Below are 20,874 nucleotides of genomic sequence, written 5' to 3' on the forward strand. Positions count from 1 at the left end.
CAAGAGTGAAAGCACAAGCCTGAAATCATTCAGTAAAACGATAGCTGAGCTGCATAATGTTTTGTTATATTACACTAGCTTTTTAACAAGTCTTAAGCTTTGTCCTTAGAGAGTTCTTGTTTTGAAGCAAGTGCCCCCAAGGATGTGGCTGAGAATTAGTGTATTTTCCTTGGCTTCTTTGCATCTATGCCTCTCCTTTGGTGGGTTTTGAAAAAAAGAAAACACTGCTGTTGCTCCGAAGAACTCCCTCCATGTGCAAATATTTTATTTGTACACAGTTCCGCAGCTAAGTCAGAACAATCTAACTTGTCAAAAGTTTGGAAGAATTTTGACTCTGGCAGTTTCCCCTTTAGCAGAAATTAAATGTTCCATTCATTAGTTTTACTGGCACCAAGGCTCTATTCAGGTCCTAAGATTAAAGATTTTTCTTTAAGGGTCAGTGGCCAGTTTAGCATTGTGTATTCATAGGGTAGTGATGCGGTGGCTCAGTGCTAAGATGCTGAGCTTGTTGATCAGGAAGGTTGGCAGTTCAGCAGTTCGGATCCCTAACTCCCGTGACTTGTCCCAGCTTCTGCCAACTTAGCAGTTTGAAAGCATGTAAAAATGCAAGTAGAAAAATAGGGGCCACCTTTGGTGGGAAGGTAACAGCGCTCCGTGCACCTTCGGCGTTTAATCATGCTGGCCACATGACTACGGAGACGTCTTTGGACAGTGCTGGCTCTTGGGCTTTGAAACGGAGATGAGCACCGCCCCCTAGAGTTGGGAACGACTAGCACATATGTGTGAGGGGAACCTTTACTTTTATCTTTATTCATGTGTTGATTTCTATGGCTAAAGTCACCTTTCTCACCTCACGTTTGGCCTCTCAAAATTACCAAGATTGAGTGGCAAATTTTCTGGTTTTCATAGTATCATATTGGATTTCTTCTGAAAAAATCTATTGTCTTTTGGAGGGACAATAGATCAATTTTTATCTTTGAAACACCCCCATTCCCTCAGTGCTTACAAACTAATCCAAAGTTGTACTATACAATTTGACTGGCTGTCTTCTTCAGTATCTAAATAAAACTTTAAACATGTTTCTGGTGGTAGCTGACATCCCAGCAGTTGGGTTGAGCTCTGCACCTCTCCACATTCATATAGCAGGTTGTTATCTGCTAAGAGCCTCCATTTAAGCATATTGATTTTACACCTAGGCACTCCACTCCTCAACGTATTTTCAGGGTCCTCCAAGTACTATAAGGGAGGTTGGATCCTTCAGCCATATCCCCTTTAATTTTATTCCTTGCTCAATGGACTCCCTCCTCCATCTTTTAAATCAGTTTTGTTCAAAATCCCTTTGTAAATCATTGCATCCTGGTGCACTATGCCAAAGCACAACAAGCTGCATTGCGACCTCAGGTGAATCTGACCGGTTATTCTGACATACTAATTGGTTGGTTATTGCTGACAACGTACGTAACTAGGAACCATTGTGTTGCATCACAATCAACTCAGAGTGCCCCTCCATTGCAATCAGCATTGTGGTATCCCATCTCAGTGACAAAATAGCTCTGGTGAGTATAACTGGCTGTTAAACTTCCTGGAATTTTGCACGCCAGTCGAGACCAAAGCTGAGCTGTGCTGCCTATCATGCCAATCCGATATTCATTGACTAGTGGTAAGGTGGCAGCAATGGCGCCAGTTCCTAAAGAGAAGAGCCAGGGTGTCCACAGTGGTTAGAATGCAATATTGCAAACTAACTCACTGCTCGCAGCCAGGAGTTCGATCCTGACTGACTCAAGGTTGACTCAGCCTTCCATCCTTCTGAGGTGGGTAAAATGAGGACCCAAATTGTTGGGGGCTAATATGCTGACATTTGTAAACTGCTTAGAGAGGACTGTAAAGCACTGTAAAGGTAACGATTCCCCTCATACATATGTGCTAGTCGTTCCCGACTCTAGGGGGCGGTCCTCATCTCTGTTTCAAAGCCAAAGAGCCAGCGCTGTCTCCGTGGTCATGTGGCCAGCATGACTAAACGCCAAAGGCGCACGGAATGCTGTTACCTTCCCACCAAAAGTGGTTCCTAATTTTCTATTTGCATTTTTTACGTGCTTTCGAACTGCTAGGTTGACAGAAGCTGGGACAAGTAACAGGAGCTCACTCGGTTACATGGCACTAGGGAGCCATCATGTCCCTAGTAAAGCAGTGTAGAGTATAAGTCTAGGTGCCATTGTTATTGCTATTTACCAGCACACCTCTGGTAAATAGACATGCACTCCAGATTGGAAGAACTAAAGGTAAGTAAACTTGTTGGCTATTTCTCCCCACTATGCATGGTGTGTGTGTGTGTTCTAATGAATGAAGTCATTTGTTGTTCCTTTGAACCACCCATCCTTTCTATCACATCTATTGTTATCCAAAAAGAGGTTTTACTTGTACAGTGATTAGTTTTGCCAAGCGCTGGATTAGTATTGTGTGGTGCATTATTGTACTGAGCTTCCTCCAGCTTCTCTTACCGTACAGTTTCCGTATAGCCCCATTCGAGCTGAAACATGTTGGTAGGCGAAAGCAGAGGGATCTATTTCCTGGGCATCCCTTGGGCAGACCGCCAGGCCAGGTCATGGGCTGAAACCTCTCTTATTTCCCCCCTCTCTAGAGCAAGTAGAAAGAAACCTATGTGGAAGGCAGTTATCAGGAACGCTGCCTACCGGCCACTGGACTGGATGAATCGGCATCTGAAGGACAACGGATTCTGGTTTGCCTGAAAACTGGAGCTCATGTGTTCAGTGTCCTTTGATTATGTCAATCCATTGTGTGGGAAACCCTCTAATGCTCAGTACTGCAACCCAGGCTGACTTTTATAGCCACAGAGGAAATAGTATCAAATTTGCTCTCTTCAGAAAATTATTTCTCTCCGTTTGCCTTCGCTCACTGCTTGAAACACAGCTGGACTGCATAGTGACCATTGCTCCAAGGGCTGGAAGTTAACCCCCCAAAAGGTGTTGCTATGGGATGATTCTTCGTTTAGGATAGCAACAGAGACTCTTTCACTTTCGAAGTTGTAATCTAAGAACAGCCTTGACTTTGGTCTTCAGCGATCAGTTCTCAGTGCGTCATAACCCTGAACGCTCCCGTACGTACACCTGTGGCCTAAAGCGATGGAAACCATGCCTTGAGAGTAGCTGCAACGAACGCATAGCCATGACGGAACCCCACCGGGTCCAACTCACCTCTTTATCAGGCCCACTGGGTACCCCTTTGCTGAAAAAACCTCGGTGGGAGGATGTCGCCAATCCAGAGCAGCCTCCAGAGTCTGAGCCAGCAGCTGCAGCCGTACGCATCGCCCTCTCCCTTTTTGAGCCAGATCACAAGCGCTGCCCGGAATTCTTTTACCCAGAACTGCTAAAGATGACGCGAGGCAAAGCGAAAAGCAGTTCTGTGGGAGAAAAGGTAAGCGGACCTTTTTCTTCTTTTTTTAATTTTTAAATTTGTAATGTGCATCTAAATAGACAGTGACAATCACTACAGTCATAAGTGTGCACCCTGCCAAACTCCCAGAAACGCCGGGTGGCTGACAGCCATGAAATGGCAGTAAAAGATGGCCAGGCCAACGAGATCATTGGTCATTTGGGACTGTGGTAAGAGTAGGGGCGCGGTGACTCAGCGGCTAAGATGCTGAGCTTGTCGATCAGAAAGGTGGGCAGTTCGGCAGTTCAAATCCCTAGCACTGCGTAACGAAGTGAGCTCCCATTACTTGTCCCAGCTTCTGCCAACCTAGCAGTTCTCACCAACAGTCCCACTATTGCAGAATATGCAGCCTTGTGTTACATAACCAAGCTCCATTTCATGCTGAATAAACATAATTATTAATGTATCTTAAATAGAAAACTAAGGAAATGTGGTGGGTCTGTGACTAAAAGGCTCAGCTTCTCAATCAGTTTGGCAGTTTGAATCCCGAGCACCGCATAATGGAGTGAGTGCCAGTTACTTATCCCAGCTTCTGCCAACTTAGCAATTCCAAAGCACATAAAAATGCAAGTAGAAAAACAGGAACCACCTTTGGTGGGAAGGTAACAGCGTTCTGTGTGCCTTCGATGTTTAGTCTTGCCAGCCACATGACCACAGAGACGTCTTCAGACAGCCCTGGCTCTTCGGCTTTGAAACGGAGATGAGCACCGCCCCCTAGAGTCAGGAACGACTAGCACATATGGACAAGGGGAACCTTGACCTTTACCTAAGAGTGGTAGGGGAAGAATAGATTTGTTGCAAGGACATAACCTTGGTTTTTTTTTTTTTAAAAAGAAAGATTAAAAACTAAGATAAACTACTATGAAGTAAGCAAAAGGCATCAGAGAGAAAGCTAAAAGGGGGAAAGTTAAAAAAAAAAAACAAGTTGCTGCCAATCTTTACAGTATTGAAAAGTACAATCATAGTGTATCATTTACAGGCAGTTCTCGTCTTGTAACTTTTCATTTAGTGACCAAAGTTGCAATGGCACTGGGGGGAAAAAAATAACAATTTTTCACAGTTGTGACTGTTGCAGCATCCCCATGGTCATGTGGTCAAAATTCAGACACTTGTCAACTGACTCCTATTTATAACGGTTGCCTTGAGACCTCGCTATGAAACCGCATGACATCCTCTCTTTCCTCCTTTTTTGCATTCCCCTTTTCCTGCAGAAAAAAGACTTTGCTGATCCCTTCAACGACGAAGAGAAGGAGAAGCACAAAGCAGAAGCCCTTACCAGGAAGTTTGAAGAGAAATATGTACGCTCCTCTGTCCCATCTACGTTCCAGTTAAATCTTGATTCTAGTATTCTCCATAAAAAGTTCTGTCAAAAACATACAACCACGTTTCATTCCAGGCTTCCTGTATTGGGAGTGTAAACTGAGTGGACCATGGTAGGTCCACTCTGTTTAACAATTTGTTTTGGGGGATAGATTTCCTGTCTGGAATATTTCCCTATCCATGTTTATTTAAAAATCCATATAGAAAATTGCCAGCTTGCATCAGTGGTGTATCTGAAGTTTCATTTTCTAAAATATTAGAGACACCTTTGCAAGCTTTCTTTCATTTTGCTAAAACTTGGTTGTGATTGTTAGGCTTCCCATCCAGGTCCATCTCAACACTCACATTCAGCAACTAGCTGAAGCTTAGAGAATCACCATGCTTTTTTTTAAATAAATGGGAAATATGTTTCTCTTGCTGTCTCATACACACCCAGATGAAGAGGATTACTGTAGAACAGAGAGTCAAGATGCTAGTCCTTTGGGTTAAATCCAGATTTTTTTAAAAAAATTCTCTTTCAAATTTACTGACTTTTGCCCTTGATGTGTTATGTGGTAATTCCAGAACATGTCATAAAAGATGATGTTTCTATTTAAGGAGCCCTGTAAATGGGCTTGGGTTTTTTCCCCTCAGAAGTTAAAGAGATGTACAGGTAGTCCTCAACTTACAACAGTTCATTTAGTGACCATTCAAAGTTAGAACGGCACTGAAAAAAGCGACATACGACCGTTTTTCACACTTGGGGATCGTTGCATCATCCCCATGGTCATATGATCAAAATTCAGACACTTGGCAACTGACTCAGATTTATGATGGTTGCAGTGTCCCAGGATTGATCCCCTTTTGCGACCTTCTTACAAGCAAAGACAATGGGGAATCCAGATTCATTTAACAACCATGTTGCAAACTTAGCAAATGCAATGGTTCGCTTAACAGCTGTGGCGAGAAAAGTTGTAAAATGGGCCAAACTCACTTAACAAATGTTTCACTTAGCAACATAAATTTTGGGCTCAATTGTGATCATAACTCGAGGACTATCTGTAAAACCTATCCTTTAGCCACCTCATATTTTAGAGAATGAGCACAACTCCCATCTTCCACCTCTGTGGATTTTTCTGTGGTGGGCTATTGCCAGCTGATGTTTTATTTTTGTTAGCATTCACAAGTTGTAATGATTGTGTGGTTGTGGAGTGGAGTCCACTTGCACACACCAGTTCTAAGCATTAGCAGGAGACTCAGGTTGTGTATCTGGGCAGGAATCATAGCCTTTCTTGCAAATAATTCTGAATCAACATCAAATCTTTTCTCTTTCCAGGGTGGAAAGAAGCGCAGAAAAGACCGTTTTCAGGATTTGATTGACATGGGACAAGGATATGATGAATCAGATTCTTTCATTGATAATTCTGAAGCCGTAAGTAGCAAACGAAAGTCTTTTAATTCCCTAACTGTAAAGTTACAGGAGAAGTAACCGAACCACCTAGCATTGGAACTCTGGGTATTTTAGATACTGCTTGCATTTTAAAAGTTGCAATTTTCTGGGAATGGACAGTGTAGTAACAGTTCAAGGATCACCGCTATGTTTCCTTACTAGTTTGCACAAAATACCCACATACGGCATCTGTTTCATATCACATCTCATTTCCTTACTCTTACTGTTCTGGTCCACATTTACGGCTGTTTGCATTATCCTGCGCTTACATGACTGAGATTTATTATTATCTCTTTTATTCATTAAACAAACACAACACACCAGATATCACGGTTGTGCGAGGGCCGAAGCGTACAGTTTATTGATATTGCTGTACCAGGAGACACCAGAGTCGAAGAAAAAGAACTGGGAAAAATTACAAAATATCGCGACCTGGCCATCTAAACTACACAGCTGTGGATGAAACATGTAACAGCGATACCCATTGTCATCTGGGCATTTGGTACCATGTCCAAGAATTTTATAAGATACATCAACAAATTGCAACTTCCTGCAATAACACCAGCGGAACTGCAAAAAAACCTGCTACTCGGAACATTGTACATCTTAAGAAGGTACTTGGTTGATACCTAGGATGCTGGCAGCAACCCGTATCAACCAGTCAATGATTTGTGATACGCTTTTGAATGTTCAGTTGACCGAGTTGCATGTTTAATGAATGAAAGAGGAGGATTATTATTATTATCATCACAACAACAGAATTGTGTCACAGCGGCCAGTTGTTTTGCCGGATTTGGCATTGATTACTAGTCAAGCCCCACCCAGGGGCCTAGGACATCGTAATGTATTTTCGTAATATGCGTGCAGATCCAAGCAGTGCGGCTTTTTGCATTTGACTGATGGTCATTTTGTCAATTTTTAACTGTTTTAAATGTAATTCCAGTGCTTTTGGAATAGCACCCAGTGTGCCGATTACCACTGGAATTACCACTGCTGGTTTGTGCCATAATCATTGAATTTAGAATTTTAAGTCCTGGTATTTTGTGATTTTTTCATATTCCGTCTCGTCGACCCTGCTATCACCTGGTATTGCGATGTCTATGATTGTAAGCTTATTTTTCTCAACCGGTGTGATGTCTGGTGTATTATGAGCCAGTATTTTGTCCGTTTATATGCGAAAATCCCACAAGATCTTGACCATCTGATTTTCGGTGACTTTTTCAGGCTTATGTTCCCACCATTGTTGCTGTTTTAATATTATAATTTTTGCACAAATTCCAATGGATCATTTGTGCTACTGAATTGTGCCGCAATTTATAATCAGTCTGCGCGATTTTTTTACAGCAGCTGAGTATGTGAACAACAGTTTCATCAGCTTCTTTGCAAAGTCTGCATTTGGCATCATCAGAGGATTTTTCGATTTTGGCCTTAATGGCATTTGTGCGGATAGCTTGTTCTTGTGCAGCCAGGATTAGTGACTCTGTTTCTTTCTTTAATGTACCTGTTTTTTACCATAACCAAGTTTATTATTATACAATTGTATCACAGCGGCCAGTTCTTTCGCCAGATTTGGCATTGATTACTAGTCGGGCCCCACCCAGGGGCCTAGGACGTCATAACGTATTTTCGTAATATGCATGCAGATCCAAGCAGTGCGGCTTTTTGCATTTGACTGATTGCGATTTTGTCAATTTTTAACTGTTTTAAATGTAATTCCAGTGCTTTTGGAATAGCACCCAGTGTGCCGATTACCACTGGAATTACCACTGCTGGTTTGTGCCATAATCGCTGAATTTCGATTTTTAAGTCATGGTATTTCGTGGTTTTTTTTCATATTCCTTCTCGGCGACCCTGCTGTCACCTGGTATTGTGATGTCTATGATTGTGACCTTATTTTTCTCAACCAGTGTGATGTCTGGTGTATTATGCGCCAGTATTTTGTCAGTTTGTATACGGAAATCCCACAAGATCTTGACCATCTGATTTTCAGTGACTTTTTCAGGCTGATGTTCCCACCAGTTTGTTGCTGTTTTAATATTATAATTTTTGCACAAATTCCAATGGATCATTTGTGCTACTGAATTGTGCCGCAATTTATAATCAGTCTGCGCGATTTTTTTTACAGCAGCTGAGTATGTGATCAACAGTTTCATCAGCTTCTTTGCAAAGTCTGCATTTGGCATCACCAGAGGATTTTTCGATTTTGGCCTTAATGGCATTTGTGCGGATAGCTTGTTCTTGCGCAGCCAGGATTAGTGACTCTGTTTCTTTCTTTAATGTACCTGTTTTTAACCATAACCAAGTTTGTTCACTGCCCACTTTATCTTTTATTTTTTCCAGAAATTGGCCATGCAGTGCTTTGTTCTGCCAACTCTCCATTCTTGATTTTATCACATCTTTTCTGTAATCTTGTTTCGTCTGTTGGGCCTTCAGTAGATTTTTGTTCTTTACTTCGATTAATAGATGTTCTTGACTTTCTTTTAAATAATCAGCCAGTGCATGTTTTTCTTCTTCAACTGTTTGCTTCACTTGTAATAATCCTCTGCCACCTGATTTTCGGGGCAGATATAGTCTATCAGTATCACCACGTGGATGTAAACTGTAGTGCATTGTCATTAGTTTCCTGGTTTTTCGGTCCAAAAGGTCCAAATCAGCTTGTGTCCAGTTAACTATACCAGCTGTGTATCTTATAACTGGTATTGCCCAGGTATTTATGGCCTTGATTGTATTTCCACCATTCAATTTAGATTTCAAAATTTTCCTAAGTCTGTTGGTGTACTCTCGCCTGACAATAGTTTTTACTTCTCCATGCTTGATGTTATCCAACTGCAGAATGCCTAAGTATTTGTAGGCTTCATTTTCTTTGCATTTAATTAATTGGCCATTGGGCATTTCAATTCCCTCACATGCAGTGATTTTGCCCCTTTTTATGGATACAGTGGCGCATTTTTCCATGCCAAACTGCATTGAAATATCGGTGCTGAATACTCGGACTGTGTTTGTCAATGATTGGATTTCTATTTCTGACTTTCCATAGAGTTTCAAATCATCCATATATAGTAAATGCGAAATTTTTTCAGCTTCTTTGGCTGTTTGGTAGCCTAATTTCATGTTTTTTAAGATTACTGATAGTGGGATCATTGCGATGATGAAGAGAAGAGGTGAAAGTGAATCACCCTGGAAAATTCCTCGCTTGATATTAACCATTCCGTAGATCTCATTCCCTACTGCCAACTCAGTTCTCCATTGTTTCATCGCCTTTTCAGTAAAGGATGTAATATTTTTGCTAATGCCGGTTGTTTCTAAGCATTTTATGATCCAACTATGTGGCAGTGAGTCAAATGCCTTTTTGTAATCAATCCAGACCATATTCAAGTTCGTTTTTCTGTTCTTACAATTTTCTAATATCATTTTATCAATTAGAAGCTGATCTTTTGTGCCCCTGCTCCTTCTTTTGTTGCCTTTTTGCTCTACTGGCAAGATGTTGTTTGTTTCCAAATAATCCATCATGTTATCTGCAATAATGCCTGTGAGTAATTTGAAGGTTGTTGGCAAGCATGTTATTGGTCTGTAGTTTTCAGGTGTTGTTCCTTTAGTTGCATATTTCTGAATCAAGTATGTTTTTCCAGTTGTCAACCATTCATCAATTTGGCCCTTTTGTAAAATTTCATTCAGTTGCCTGGCCAATATTGCATGTAAACTGGTCAGATATTTGAGCCAGAAACCATGTAATTTGTCCTTTCCAGGTGATATCCAATTCTTTACCTTTTTAACTTGATTTTTGACCATCTCAGTTGTTATTTCTAATACTTGCATTTGTTTGTTGCCAATGCTTTTCTCAAAGTCATGTATCCACTTTGCTTCCTTGTTGTAGTCCTTTGCATTTTCCCACAATTCTTTCCAGAATTCAACTGTGGCCTGTTTTTCTGGTTTTTCACTTTTGGTGTCACCATTCACATTAAGACTTTGATAAAAACGCCATTGGTCTGATCGAAATTGCTGATTTTGTTTATATTGGATGAATATTATTATTAATAATAATAATAATAATAATAATAATAATTAAACATAAAACTCAGTCAACTGAACATTTAAAAATGTATCATAAATACCATTGACTGGTACTGATGCTTGATACGGGTTGCTGCCAGCGTCCTAGGTATTGACCAAATATCTTCTCAAAATTTATTATTATTACATACTTTATTCATTAAACATGAAACTCAGTCAACTGAACGTTCAAAAGCGCATCACAAATGCCACTGACTGGTGCTAATGGTTGATGCCAGTTGCTGCCAGCATCCTTGGTATCAACCAAGTACCTTTTAAAAATATACTGTATGTTCCTAGTAGTGCAGTTTTTTTGCAATTCCGCTGGTGTTATTGCAGGAAGCTGAAATGTGTTTTGTAAAATTCTTGGACATGGTACCAAGTGCCCCGATGACAATGGGTATCACTATTGCCGTAATTTTGATGGCCAGTCCGCAATATTTCATGATTTTTTTTCCAATTCTTTTTCTTCGACTCTGGCATCTCCTGGTATTATTATTATCTCCTGGTATTTATTATTATGTGGTTAATCTTTGGTGAGATTCACAGCCTTTGGGGCTGGTTGGTAGCTCAATAGCTCGAGTCCTAACCAAGGACCTAGGAACTGTTGAGGTAACGTCGGAGAATATAAGCTGTTCCAAGTAGGGTAATTTTTGTTATTTTGAATGTTCAAGTCCGATAAATTTAGAATTTCCAAATAGCGAGGTAGCCCTCATTATTATTATTTACTTTATTCATTAAACATGAAACTCAGTCAACTGAACATTCAAAAGCGTATCACAAATACCTTTGACTGGTACTAATGGTTGATACAGGTTGCTGCCAGCGTCCTAGATATCAGCCAAGTACTTTCTTAAGATGTACGATGTTCCGAGTACTGCAGTTTTTTGCAGTTCCGTTGCTGTTATTGCAGGAAGTTGCAATTTCTTGATGTATTTTATAAAATTCTTGGACATGGTACCAAATGTCCCGATAACAGTGGGCATCACTGTTACATGTTGTTGTTGTTGTTGTTATTTTGCCAGAAACCAGTGTTCTGATTTCCAGCGAAAAATGCCCATTGAGTACAATAAGTTCCCGTATCAACTGTGGCGTTCATTAAGTTAAGAGCATCGTGTATTCTTAATAATCTCCACAAAGTAATTTTAAAACTGCAGGTGATCACATGGCAACCTTAATGACCATCACAACCTACAACCATTATTCTGGGCTTAATTATGGACTAATTGGGGACTAATTGTATTCTCTATAATTTCCTGAATTCCAAGTTATAAAAGCTGCACTGATCCAAGCAACCGTTGGTTTCCTGCCATGGATTAGAGAAGGCTTCTGAAATCTGTGTCTTTATTAAAATCTCAAGATCTGGGAACTGGAGCCAGACTAGAAGTTGAAATTAAAGAATAAAACACCTTTATTGTTTGAGCATTCATTCAAATGTGGGGCAGCAGCCAGATAGAATTTGCTGGGTTGGGTTTTTTTTACAACAAATCCAGACCTGGCAGCCCTCCAAAGTGTTTTCATTTCAGCAGCCTAAATAAGAAAGTGCTATAATTTTGCTTCTATTAATGAACAAGTGAGGCTTAGACTCTTTTTCTGATCTTCTACAGATCTCTCAGATTCATTAGTAGATGTGATAAAAGAAGACACACACACACACACACACACACACACACACACACCAGGATGTCCATTAAGATAATCTGCATACATATTCTTCCTTGGTTTACTTTCCAATATCGACTAACAAATTAGATTTTACTACTGAACATAAACACAACATTGGGTGCTGAATGGTATTGCCATAAAGCTAAGGCAGGTACATCAGAAAAATATCTGGATTCCAAGACATTGCAGATAGAATTCCAGTGATGCTCCAGTTTATTATTTCCAAAGACTCAACATCTTTTTCGTAGTCTGGTGACCAAAATTAGTTGCAGTATTCCTGGTGTGGTCTTCTTACTAGGGTTTTGTAAAGCAGTACTAATATATCACGTGATCTTGATCCAATGCCTCTGTTTATACAGAGGATTTCATTAGCTTTTTTGGCTGCTGTCAAATGATTGTCCATTAGGACTCCCAAGGTCCCTCTCAAGAGTTACTGTTTTTGAGCCAGGTCTCGCCTAAATCTATATATGCCTTTGATTGTCCCTGCCTAAATGTAAAGCTTTGCTTTTCTCCACATTGAAATTCATTCTGTTGGATGGGGCCCATTGGTCAAGTTCGTCAAGATCTTTTTGGATCCCGAGCTTGCCTTTTGTGAGGTTGGCTATTCCTGCCAGCTTAGTGTCATCTGCAAATTTGAAGAGTTCCCCTTCTATTCCCTCATCTGAATCATTTATGAAGATATTGGAAGAGTACTGGTTTATCACATTTATATGGCTACCTATCACAATTGAGTGAGTCTGGTAGTTAGGAAAGAATAGAGGTGAGGAAGGAAAACCTCGGTTTTGCTGAAGATACTGATGGTTAGATGCATATGTGATGTTTTTAGATGCCTGCTATGTCAACTCTGTTCACGGGAAATTGGCCCGTGGAGCCCTGTTGGGTGTCAACTCGCAAAGCATCTCTGGCCTGCTCTCGAGTTGCCATAGGAAAGTGGAGATGGGAAACCGAAGGCAGCAAAAGACAGATATACATCCCAGAATTAGCTCTCCCAAGGCTGTATCCCAGGGTTACTTATAGCAGCTGGAGGGGAGTGATCTCTCCAACCTACGAAATTTCCCCTGGTGAATGTGATTGATGACACACCCTGGGAAAGGAGGGGGGGAACACAGTCATGATTAGGACCATAAATTACGTGGAGTCAGAGCTGGCTTCACTTGGGTACTTACCGACATGAAACTCCTAATAAACGACTGGATTTCTTTTGAAGCTTGGCTCAAGGCTGGAACCCTGACATTGGGGTTATAAACACCAGTTCTGTAAGAAGAGTACATCAAGGCTGTTGACTGATCTGTTTCTCTGTCCCCTTTCCAGTATGATGAGCTTGTTCCAGCATCTCTAACAACCAAATATGGAGGCTTCTACATCAACTCAGGAACTCTGCAGTTCCGACAGGCTTCCGAGTCTGAGGATGACTATATCAAGGAGAAAAAGAAGAAGTCTCCTAAGGTCTGTGACCCACCTGCTCTGGGAACTTCTGTTTTAGAAATGGCCAGAAATTGTGTTTCTGATTCAGACAAAGCAGCAGGTCGCTCTTCTCATCTTAATTGCAAAAAGTCACCTTTTCTTCAGTTAGCTTACATTGCAACAGTTCCGCTAAACATTGTGGGCCCGACTGTCCCATCAATAGGCTCACTGCTGCTGGATCTTAAGACTCCGTAAAGCCATTTTCTTAAGACTTTTCAGACTTGAACTTTTCGATGGGTCAAAAGAAAAGGAGAAGTGATGTTTCCAACGTACAGATTTTCCCACACTATTAAAATAGCTGCTGTGAATCGGACCCAGTCCACTGTGGTTTGGACCAGATAAAACATGGGAGGGCCAGAGCGTAGTAGATTAAGATGAGGGATTAAGAGCTCTTGCCAGCCTATCAGTTCGAAAGCATGCAAATGCGAGTAGATGAATAGGTAACACTTTGGAGGGAATGTGACAGTGCTCCATGACACCATGCTGGCCACGTAGGGTGGATAAAAATGGATGATTTTTTTTAAAAAAAATATATCACATTTTTACAAAATTTACATTGGATTTATTTTTATTTTTATCAAATGCATTTTAATAAAATGCTTTTGGGGTAAAAATCTATCTAAAGACAGTTTTCTATTTAAGGTAAAGGTAAAGCTTCCCCTTGCACATATGTGCTAGTCTTTCCTGATTCTAGGGGGCAGTGCTCATCTCCGTTTCAAAGCCGAAGAGCCAGCGCTGTCCGAAGATGTCTCCATGGTCTTTTGGCCAGCATGACTAAGCGCCGAAGGGGCACGGAACACTGTTCCCATCCCACCAAAGTGGTCCCTATTTTTCTACTTGCTTTGTTTATGTGCTTTCGAACTGCTAGGTTGGCAGAAGTTGGGACAAGTAACGGGAGCTTCCTCCACTATGTGGCGCTAGGGATTCAAACTGCCGACCTTTCTGATCGACAAGCTCAGCCACTGAGCCACCGCATCCCCTTAGTTTTATATTTAAGGTACATTAATAATTATGTTTATTCAGCATGAAATGGAGCTTAGTTATGTAGCACGAGGCTGCATATTCTGCAATATTGGGACTGTTGGTGAGAACAGTGGGTCAGAGGAGCAGCTGCTGCGGGACATAGATGACAATTGCTCAATTATGATTGAAGTTGATTTAAATCAAGCTCCTTTACTAGTGATTTAATTGATGATTTAAATCGTAATTTAACTTGACTTAATTTAAATCAAATCCACCCTGTTGCCCCATGATCATGGAAATGTATTCAAAGAGCGTTATTCAATGGCCTTGAAACAGATGAGCACTGTCCTCTTTAGTCAGCAACAACTTGCAGCAACAACTCCTTTACCTTTTATTAAGAGCTACGAGGCCCAGGTCCTTGCCGTCCCCAGTCATGGCAGCTACCCAGGAGACTAACTTAGTCCTTGTTTCATCATTACAACCTGCCTCCTAGGAGGGTGGGTGTTCTACGAGGAGGGGGGAATAGTATGGAATACTATGTATGCCTCCTTCAAGTCTTGAACAAAAGGTGTCCATTTAAACCTAGTAAGATACTCACAACACTGGTGATGATGACGGACGTGAGAAAATGTGAACGTCTAAAAATGTGATTGGTGGGAAAGGAAACCTCTCTTCCCAGGCTGATTTTGGGGAAGAAAATGCAGGGTAGAGTGAGTGAAATCCCCAAGGATCAACCGAGGTGATTGCACCCATTGTCCGGATTGTGAGAGGCCTGCTCATATGCGTCCTGTAAAACTGCGAGGCACCGTGCCACCATCAGTGAAAATAAGTGAAAGTAAACACAGGCAGACTACAGCAGCGAGTCCAAAAGTTCATTCACACTCTGTGAACAAACAAGGAGTTGTAGCAACTTCTGCCTGCCGTTGCTTGTAATCTTAACAGCACAGAATGCTCGTGACTGGGAGATTGCAGCAGTTGAGATCACATCAGTATTTAGCTGGCTGATGCGTTGTACCTATTTCTGGCCAAAAACATCTATGGAGATTCTCAATCATCCAGGTCATGGTTGTCCCAATGGTGCTTTTTTTTTTTTTCAAGAGGCAACTGGACTTTGTTTTTTCTTTGAAGACGTTTTACTTCTCATCCAAGAAGTTTCTTCAGCTCTGACTGGATGGTGGGGAGTGGAAGGATTTATATTCCTTGCAGACAGCTGGCCATTTGCATCCTTTTAGAGGGTTGTTGAGGCCACTTGGAGGTTTGTCTGTGTCCTCAAGGTCTCCTGAGTAGTGCAAATGTATGTGGGGCCTTCCTGGAACTGCTGAAAGGACTGAGTTGTGGAGCTGTGCAAGGAATATAAATCCTTCCATTCCCCACTATCCAGTCAGAGCTGAAGAAGCTTCTTGGTTGAGAAATGAAACATCTTCAAAGGAAAACAAGGAAGTCCAGTTGCCTCTTGAAAAAAGCACCTTTGGGACTATTTAGATTTAGATTTAGATTTAGATTTTATTAATATTTGTAGGCCGCCCTTTTCCCTGAGGGGACTCAGGGCGGCTCACATAAAATCAGGGAGGGGGAATACAAACATTGACATAGAGACATATAATAAAAGTAATAAGCAACATACATTCATCATTCGGGAGGGGCGCCTATCCTTGTCCCCAGGCCTGACGGGCTAGCCAGTTCTTAAGGGCTGTGCGGAAGGCCTGGACGGTGGAGAGGGTACGAATCTCCACGGGGAGCTCGTTCCAAAGGGTCGGGGCTACTACTGAGAAGGCCCTCCTCCTTGTAGTTGCCAGCCGGCACTGGCTGGCCGATGGAATACGGAGGAGGCCTAATCTATGAGATCTTATTGGTCGCAGGGAGGTAATTGGCAGAAGGCGGTCTCTCAAGTATCCAGATCCACTACCATGCAGGGCTTTATGGGTGACTAATAACACCTTGAAGCGCATCCGGAGATCGACAGGTAGCCAGCGCAGCTCGCGGAGGATAGGTGTTATGTGGGTGAACCGAGGTGCACTCACGATCACTCGCGCGGCCGCGTTCTGTACTAGCTGAAGTCGCCGGATGCTCTTCAAGGGCAGCCCCATGTAGAGCACATTGCAGTATTCCAGCCTAGAGGTCACAAGGGCCCGAGTGACTGTTGTGAGAGCCTCCCGATTCAGGTAGGGTCGCAACTGGCGCACCAGGCGAACCTGGGCGAATGCCCCCCTGGTCACAGCCGTCAAGTGGTGGTCAAACGATAGCTGTGGATCCAGGAGGACTCCCAAGTTGCGAACCCTCTCTGAGGGGTATAGAATTTGACCCCCCAGCCTGAGTGATGGAATATTGATCGAATCTTTGGGAGGGAAGCACAACAGCCACTCGGTCTTTTCTGGGTTGAGCACAAGCTTGTTAACTCTCATCCAGTCCATAACGGCCTCCAGGCCTCGGTTCATCACGTCTGCCGCTTCATTGAGTTGGCACGGGGCGGACAGATACAGCTGGGTATCGTCCGCATATTGATGGTATCTGATCCCGTGCCTGCGGATGATCTCTCCCAGCGGTTTCATGTAGATGTTGAATAGTAGGGGGGATAAGACCGAGCCCTGAGGCACCCCATATGTTAGGGGCCTAGGGGACGATCTCTGCCCCCCCACTAACACCGACTGCGACCTGTCCGAGAGGTAGGAGGAGAACCACCGCAACACGGTGCCTCCCACTCCCACCTCCCGCAGTCGTCGCAGAAGGATACCATGGTCGATGGTATCGAAAGCCGCTGAGAGGTCAAGGAGGACCAGGATGGAGGAATATCCTCCATCTCTGGCTCTCCAGAGATCATCGGTCAATGCGACCAAAGCGGTTTCAGTGCTGTAACCGGGTCTGAAGCCTGACTGGAAGGGGTCGAGATAGTTTGCTTCATCCAAGGACCGTTGGAGCTGGAAGGCCACCACCTTCTCAACAACCTTCCCAAGGAAGGGGAGGTTGGAGACTGGGCGATAGTTATTAAGAACAGCTGGATCCAGAGATGGCTTCTTTAGGAGGGGTCTCACCACCGCCGCTTTCAGTGCGGCGGGGAAGTTCCCCTCCCGAAGCGAGGCGGTCACAACCGCCTGGATCCAGCCTCGTGTCACCTCACTGCTGTTAGTAACCAGCCATAAGGGACACGGGTCCAGTACGCAGGTGGAGGCACTTACAGCCCTCATGGCCTTGTTTCTGGTCAGTTATCCATTTGGCATTTAATTTCATTGGATTTGGATGCTGGGAGAGAGAGGATTCTTTTTTTCCCCCTTGTCCTCTTCGTTTTCTGTCGTGACTTTAGGACAGGGGTGTCAACCTTGGCAACCTTCACCTTGTCTGTGGACTCCAAACTCCCAGAATTCCCCAGCCACCCTTGTGTGCTATCTTTTATGATGACTTTAGTTCTAATTCACAGAAGCGGAAATTGAAAGAGGGAGGTGAGAAGGTGAAGAAAAAGAAGAAAGATGACAATTACGAGAAAGAGAAGAAATCGAAAAAATCGAAATTTCCTAAAACAGGGTAAGTCTCTCTCTCTCTTTTGAGATACAGTTTTTGAAGTTAAAATGATTGTCTTGATCATTGGAAGGGCGTGCAAGTTTAGGGCGGGATCAACTTTTCAAGCTGCATTGTGAGATCTAAATTCCAGTCCTCCTCCTGATCAACTGTTTCTGACAGTAGACTCAATCCACTGCACAATATGTTGATGAAGACTCAATCATCCAGGCCAAAGGTGTCCAAAAGTTAAAACATGGCAACTGGACCAATCTCTCTTAATCTGATACGTTTTTGTTGCTCATCCAAGCAACTTCATCATTCGGAGCAAAATTAGTTAGGCAGAGAGTCAGAGAGTTGTTGGAATGTGCCAACTCTGGCCACACCAACCTTATTGCAATGCATTTTGGGGGGAAACCCCTGGAATAGTTGTGGCCTGAGTTGATCTATTCCAGTGACACACTGATTCTTTGCGTAGCTAATTTTGCTCTGACTGATGAAGGTCTGTAAAAGCACTGTAAAGCGGTATATAAGTCTAAATGCTTTAGCTATTGCTACATGCCACTTGCGTGGCACCCGAAGTTTGATCATGTGACTGTAGGGTTGTTGCAACAGTCACAAGTGTGAAAAAACGGTAGTAATTTTTCAAGGCTGATGTAACTTTGAACGGTTCTTAAGCAAATGATTGTAAACCGAGGACAGACAGACACACACACACACACACTCCGCCTGTGTAACACTTTTCTCCCTGCTGTGTATAACTAACCTGCCTCTTTTACAGTTTCACAGCTCTGAATGCCAGCAAAGAGAAGAAGAAGAAGAAATACTCAGGGGCCTTGAGCGTCAAGGAGATGCTGAAGAAATTCCAGAAGGAAAAGGATGCCAAGAAGCAGAGGGACGATGAACCTAAACTTAGCATCCCCTCGTTGGCCGAAACCCCAGCTCAGCGGGAAGCGGAGTCCGTGCCCGACCCCCTCCTCTCTCTCTTCGGTCACACGAGTGACAACGAACTCCTTCAGGCAGCCACAGCCATGGACTCCCTGACTGACCTGGACCTGGAGCAGCTTCTGAACGAATCTCCGGAGGAGAGCCCTTTCCTGGAGATGGAGAATGGGAGCGATCCCCTGGGAGCAGGCCTGGAACCCGACCTCAAGCAGGTCCCTCCCTCCCTTCCCGAGGGGCTTCCAGAACCCCTGATGAAACGCGTGGAGGAGCTCACTCAGGTATTGCACATATATCAAGCAATGCAGGTCGTCTTTGACTTAAGAGCGGTGTTAACTTGTCATCTTTTGGAAACTTCACAAGCGGTCACTTAACTACCCTTTGAAGTTATGACCAACTTCAAGAAGTTATTTGACGGATCAAAGTGGCTTGCCAAGAGATGTGGAAGTTATCAAACTTGGGCCTATTTTGCAAGAGGGAAATCTCTCATGGTTGCAATTCTATTTGTCAACTAGCGGGGGTATAATGTGTCTTTTTGTTCTGCATCCTTTCAACCTGCATCTTTTTAAAAGGTTTAGTTTGTGTAGTTTCATGTTGTCTTTTTATTTATTTTTTTGCTTTGGTATTTTCTTTTTCCATTTTTTTGAATAGCAAAAAAAGTTTACTATAAAAAGGGAAAAAAGTTATTTACCACCCGTCTTGAAGTTACAATTGCTGTACCAGCCCCACGGTCACGTGATTGCATGTTGAGGAGGGCCTTCTCTGTGGCTGCTCCGACCCTCTGGAACGAACTCCCCGTGGAGATTCGCACCCTCACCACCCTCCAGGCCTTCCGCAAAGCCCTTAAAACCTGGCTGTTCCGACAGGCCTGGGGCTAAACAACCGTTGCCCCTATCTCGAATGGTATGATTGTTGCGCTTTTAAATTATGTATTGTTTTGTGTTGGTGTCAAACTGTTTGTACCCCCTTTCCCTTGCTCAACTTGTGAGCCGCCCTGAGTCCCCCTCGGGGAAAAGGGCGGCATACAAATGAAATGAAATGAATGAATGAATGAGGGTTGGCGCATGTCTACAGCTGATTGCGGCATCCAACAGTCATGTGACCATGTTTTGCTATGCTTTTACCCTTTCCTGGGTGGCTGCAAAATTCTGGGAAGTGATCCGCCCATCGTAAATCTGCCAAGGTTGGGAAATGCTTCTTGAGCTGGGAACTCAGGTATGTTTTCACACTACGTGCAGGTAGTCCTCAACTTACAACCACAGTTGAGCCCAACATTTCTGTGGCTCAGAGAAGCATTTGTTGAGCGAGTTTTGTCCCATTCTACGACTTTTCTTGCCACTGTTGTTAAAGTGAATCACTGCAGTTGTTAAATTAGTCAAACTGTTGTTAAGTGAATCTGGCTTCTTCATTGACTGGTCAAAAGGTCACAAAATGGGAATCGCCTCACACACACGCACGCGCACACACACACACACACACACAGAGGACACTGCAACCATCATAAATGTGAGTCAAGTGCCAAGCATGTAAATTGTGATCACATGACCATGGGGATGAGACAATGGTCGTAAGTGTGAAAACTAGTCATAAGTCACTTTTTTCCACTGCCGTTGTAACTTTGAACAAACTGTCATTAAATTAACTGTTGTAAGTCGAGGATTACCTGTGCTGCAACTTACTTGCTGAAAGACTCTGCGTTATGAACAGCTATTTTGAATGAGAAGGGAAGAGAATTACTTTGCAGGGCACTGTAGTTCCAGAGAAGAAATTAGCGGTTGCAAAGCCACAGTAGAACCAACTGGCATCATTTTCCTAAACGTATTAAAATCAGAGGAAATGTATAATTAGTTGATTTAACCGCCACTCGTGTAGAGGGGCCTTTGGGTTTCCTGGATATCTTGATCACGATAATAAATAGGAATTCTGCGTCCAAAATCCAGTCTTCCGCATGATGATGTGCCTGGGACAGGTGAGGACAGGGAAATATTTTGCTTAGCTTGCTGGTCTCCCTTGAATAATTCTGGTAGCTATTTTGGGAAACGCCACATTGGAACGTAGCCGTGATGGCGAACCTGTGGCACGCAGAGACCTCTCTGCGGACA

General features: G+C 43.0%; 1 protein-coding gene across 4 annotated transcripts in view; it reads left to right on the forward strand.

Annotated features, from left to right (window-relative positions):
* UBN1 (ubinuclein 1) overlaps positions 1-20,874 on the forward strand; it is a 47,602-nt gene that overhangs the window by 2,866 nt on the left and 23,862 nt on the right. For all 4 annotated transcript variants that reach the window (XM_087729383.1, XM_087729385.1, XM_087729386.1 and 1 more), the window contains exons 3-8: positions 2,639-3,432; positions 4,662-4,748; positions 6,086-6,181; positions 13,226-13,360; positions 17,754-17,857; positions 18,612-19,053. In XM_087729383.1, coding sequence (XP_087585509.1) covers positions 3,184-3,432; positions 4,662-4,748; positions 6,086-6,181; positions 13,226-13,360; positions 17,754-17,857; positions 18,612-19,053 — 1,113 coding nt within the window. In that variant the 5' untranslated portion in view covers positions 2,639-3,183. The remainder of the gene's footprint in view (positions 1-2,638; positions 3,433-4,661; positions 4,749-6,085; positions 6,182-13,225; positions 13,361-17,753; positions 17,858-18,611; positions 19,054-20,874) is intronic.

Source organism: Thamnophis sirtalis, unplaced genomic scaffold (assembly GCF_051295495.1).
Source record: "Thamnophis sirtalis isolate CommonGarterSnake01/CBP01778 unplaced genomic scaffold, rThaSir2_p1.2 scaffold_14, whole genome shotgun sequence".
NCBI classification, from domain to species: Eukaryota; Metazoa; Chordata; class Lepidosauria; order Squamata; family Natricidae; genus Thamnophis; species Thamnophis sirtalis.